Raw genomic sequence first — 4,657 nt, 5'->3', positions numbered from 1 at the left:
CGCGATGCGAGCGGCGCGGCGCGGCCGTACAGCTCCCGACCCGGACGCGGCGCCTCGCGCGCGGCGCGCGGCCCTCGATGCGACGGCGGCACTACCCTCGCGGCCGGAGCGCGATGGCCTGCCCAGCGAGGCCTCCAGCGCTGGGAGGCGTGCTGGGCCGCCGCATCGGCGCCGGCTTCGGGTGTCGCCCGGATCGTGAAGTCGCCAGACTCGGAATCGGCATCTGCACGCGGCCGAGCGAAATCACCGACGCGAGCAACACCGAGCATCATGCGATCGATCGTACTCATCCTCGCCCTCGGGCTCGGATGTGGCGGCGAGGCGAGAGCCCGCAAGCGCCGGGAGTACACTGTGCCGGCGCCGGCCCACACGCCCCCCGGCGCGGCGCCCGAGGCGTCGACGCCCCCCAAGCAGACCGGCCGCCCGCGCCGCGCGGCGTCCGGGTCCCCCAAGCGACCGTCGCCCGCGGCGGCGTACGGGGGGCCCGCGCGCCCCTCGCGCGCGGCGCTCGAGGCGCGCGCCGGTCGGGGGCGGCGCGCGGCCGCCGCCGACGGCCGCGCGCTCCGGAACTGGGGCGACGACGAGGAGGACGAGTGCGCGAACCCGCGCGACTATTGGCGCTGCGACGCCGAGGACGCGCGCTACGAGTGGTACGACGACGCCGGCTGCAAGGACAAGTCGTCGACCCCGAAGTGCAAGAAACTCAAGACCAAGGATGAGTGCAAGGCGAACAAGAAGACGTGCGAGTGGAAGGGCGACAAGTGCGAGGACAAGTCGTCGACCCCGAAGTGCAAGAAACTCAAGACCAAGGATGAGTGCAAGGCGAACAAGAAGACGTGCGAGTGGAAGAAGGACAAGTGCAAGGACAAGCCGTCCAAGTCGTCGACCCCGAAGTGCAAGAAACTCAAGACCAAGGATGAGTGCAAGGCGAACAAGAAGACGTGCAAGTGGAAGGGCGACAAGTGCAAGGACAAGTAGACCTCTGCCGCGGACGCGCGCGCGTTCCGTCGACGGCGCGAGGCTACGGACCACGGCGATGACAAGCTATACCGCCGGCGCTACCCCCCCCCCCCCCCCGCTACTACTGCGATAAGAGCGCGTACCTAAGCCATGTGCTCCCGAAGGCCTCCTCGAACTGGAGGCTACTCGGCCTGTTGAGATGCCTCGCGGCCAAGCCCTCCGACGAGTAGCCGTCCGAGAGACGAGCCTGAGCCCCGGCCCTCGGCCCCGAGACGAGCGAGCCCCCGCCCAGAAACGAACCAACACCCTCCCCCACCAAGCCAGCGCGAAGCCGCTACAAGTAAGCACATGGTTCTCAGACGTGTACGCATGCCGTCGACCTCGCGCGTCGCGCCTTCGAACTCCAACGAACTTGTTCTTGAACTTCAAGCTGCGGAAGCCCAGTGCTTCTTATGCGCATGCGCCTCCTCCTCTGGCAGGGGGCTCTGGGGCTCCTCATACTCTTGCCGGGGGCTCTGGGGCTCGTCATGCTGCGCGCGCCCGCGTCGCGGTCGTCGTCGACGCGGCAGTTCGGGCGCGTCGTCGCGCGCGAGGGCGTCGTCGAGCAGCTCCTGTCCCTCGAGGCGGAGCGGCGCGAGCTGCGCGCGCGGCTCAAGGCCAACGAGGAGCGGCAGCGCGCGCTCGCAATGGGCGCGGACGTGGAGGATGCGGCGCCGCGAGCCGCGGCCGCGGCCGACGCCTGCGAGACCGCGCCGAGCGCGTGGGCCGAGGCGTGCGACGTCGACGACGTCGACGGCGGCGCCGCGGCGCCGAGGCGCGGCGCCGCGGCCGACGAGTCGCTCGGCGACTTCGCGCGGGGCGCGGCGAGCCGCGGGAGCTGGCTCGTGGGCCTCCTCGCCGCGCAGTCGCTGAGCAGCCTCGTGCTCGAGCGCAACGCCGACGTCATCCAGCGCCACCCGGTCATCGTCGGCCGCGCGGCGCCCGCGCGTCCTCCCTCCCTTCCGACGCGCGCGTTTCAGGTCTTCTTCCTCACGATGCTCGTCGGCGCCGGCGGCAACGCGGGCAACCAGGCGGCCGTGCGCATCATCCGGGGCCTCGCGGTCGGCGCCGTCGTGCCGGGCGAGAACGGCCTCAGCTTCGTCGCGCGCGAGGCGAAGATGGCCGTCGTGCTCGCGGTCGCGCTCGCCGCCGTGGGCTTCCTCCGCGCGCGCCGCCGGCGCGCCGCGCGCGCCGCGAATTCCCCGACGGCCGCGCGCGCGCGCGCAGGTCTCCGCGTTCTCCGAGGGCACCGTCGCCGAGGCCGGCGCGATCACGGTCGCCCTCTTCCTCATCGTCGCGTTGAGCGTCGTGCTCGGCGCCGCGCTGCCCATCGCCCTCGAGAAGGCGGGCCTCGGCGCGTCGAACGCGGCGACGTCGATCCAGGTCGTCATGGACGTGTCCGGCGTGCTCATCACGTGCGCCGTCTGCGCCGCGCTCCTCGAGGGCGGGGCCCTCGGCGGCCTCGCGACGTAAGGGCGTCTATTACGGGAGGTGGTGCTTCGACGACGCGGAGCCGCCGCCGAAGAGGCTGCCGAGGCCCGACGTCGGCGACGCGTCCTCCTTGTCCGGGTCGACGTAGCGGCCCCGGTGGAAGTCGCCCTCGACGTACTCGGAGTTCGACGACGTGAAGACGCCCGCGCCGTGGGGCTCGCCGTCCTCCCACTCGCCCTCGTAGTGCTGGCCGTAGGCGCCCGCGAGCCTGCGGTCGCGCGCGCGCGCGTCGGCCGCCGCGGGGCGCCGCGGCGTCGCGGGGGCGCCGGAGCGCGCTCGCCGCGGCCCTCGCGGCGGCCGTTGACGTAGGCCCCCGTGTACTTCTGGCCCTCGGTCCAGGTGTAGACGCCGTCGCCCGTGAGCCGGCCCCCTTTGAAGTGGCCCTCGTACCTCTTGCCGCTCCGCCACGCGTAGACGCCCTTGCCGTGGAAGGCGTGTTTCGCGAAGGCGCCGCTGTACGTGTCGCCGGACGGGAACGTGAGCTTGCCCTTGCCGTGGAACATGTTCGCGGCGAAGGCGCCCTTGTAGGTCGCGCCGTTCGCGCGGAGCACGCCCCGCCCGTGCATGGCGCCGTCGACGAAGGCGCCCTTGTAGGTCGTGCCGTCGGGCAGCTTGAGCACGCCCTTGCCCTGCGCGCGGTCGTCCGCGAAGTCGCACTCGAGCGACCCGCCCTTTGCGAACGTGTACGTCCCGCGCCCGGCCATCGCGCCTGCGCGCGGGGGCGGGTCGGATCGCGCGCTCGCCGGCGGAAGACGGAGCGGGGGCGCGGCGGGCCGCGCCGTCGACGGCCCAGCCGTCGAAGCGGTCGCCCGGCGGCCAGTCGAAGACGACGTTCGAGCCGCCGGCGCCGCCGAGGCCCGGCGGCAGCTTCCGGAGGCCGAGCTCGACGACGCGCGGCGCGTAGTGCGGGTCCGCCGACGCCTCCTCGGAGCCGCCGCCGGGCGCGGGCGCCGGCGACGCGGCGGGCTCCCCGGCGTCGGCCGTCGCCGGCCGGCTGTGGCGCTCGACCTCCTTCTGGAGGAAGGCCGTCATGCCGCCCACCTACACCACCTCGGCGTCGCGCCGTCGACCGAAAAGCCGGCGGACGCCGCCGCCCACGCCGACATTCATCTTCTCGAGCTCGCAGCGCACGACTCTCTCAACACACAACAAGGAGCGGGCTGCCCGAGCTTCCCATCGGCGCTGGCCGCACAGCACCTTGGCGGCAAGTTGGCGTCAGCATCAGCCTTGGCTGCGCAATGGAGGCTCTACCGAGGGAATGCAAGACGAGCGACGCGACGCTCATGACGCGATGAATTGCGCCAGCACCATGTCGGCGACCTACGTCGTCGTCGGCAGCGGTCCCGCGGGCTGCGCCTGCGCCGCGAGCCTGCTGCGGTGCGACGGCGACCCGGCGACGACCGTCATCGTCCTCGAGCGCGGGCCGCGCCTCGGGCGCGACGCCACGTCCAGCGGCGCCTTTCCCCGGGCCCTCTTCGCCGCGCCGCCCGGGGGACGCGCGCCCTACGTCGCCGCCGCGGCGCCGCCGTTCGCGGGCTGCGCGTGGAGCGGCACCGTCGCGGCCGTCGGCGGCGGGTCGGCGCTCAACGCCGGCGGCCTCTTCCACGACGCGGCGTACTGGGGCGGCGGCTGGGGCGGCGGCGCCGCCTGGGCGCCGGATACCATGCGCCGCTGCGCGCGCGCCGCGCTCGCCGCGCTCGGGGGCCCGGGGCCGCCGCCGCCGTCGGCGGCCGCGCGCGCGTTCCTCGACGCCGCGGCGCGCGCGGGCTTCGCCGTCGCGCCGGGCGCGCCCGTGGACCGCGAGGCCTGGGAGGTTTGTGCCGCGGGCCGCGGCGCCGCGTTCGCGCCGCGCGTCGCGTTCGCCGCCGGCGGCGCGCGGCTCGACGCGCCGCGGCTCCTTGCGGGCGACGGCCGCGCGACGGTCGCGGCGGGCCGCGCCGCGGTCCGCGTCGCCTTCGACGGCGCCGGCCGCGCGGCGGGCGTCGTCCTCGCGGACGGCGCGACCGTCGCCGCGGCGCGCGCCGTCGTCGTCGCCGGCGGCGGCGAGGCGACGGCGGCGCTCCTCGCGGCGAGCGGCGTGCGCGCCCGGGGCGGCGGCCTCCGGGACCACCCGGCCGTCGCCGTGCCCGTCGTCTCCGCGGCGCCGCGGCGCCGCGCGGCCGCGGCG

General features: G+C 75.0%; 1 protein-coding gene across 1 annotated transcript; it reads right to left on the bottom strand.

Annotated features, from left to right (window-relative positions):
• Positions 1-2,768: 2,768 nt before the first annotated feature.
• On the bottom strand, positions 2,769-3,200 carry AURANDRAFT_23345 (hypothetical protein; the record flags this gene model as incomplete). Its single annotated transcript, XM_009036814.1, has 1 exon — positions 2,769-3,200. A coding segment is annotated over one exon (432 nt), but the record flags the coding sequence as incomplete, so codon positions are not given.
• Between the last annotated feature and the right edge of the window lie 1,457 nt (positions 3,201-4,657).

This window comes from Aureococcus anophagefferens (assembly GCF_000186865.1).
Source record: "Aureococcus anophagefferens unplaced genomic scaffold AURANscaffold_5, whole genome shotgun sequence".
NCBI lineage: Eukaryota > Pelagophyceae > Pelagomonadales > Pelagomonadaceae > Aureococcus > Aureococcus anophagefferens.
This window is presented reverse-complemented; position numbering and strand designations above follow the sequence as displayed.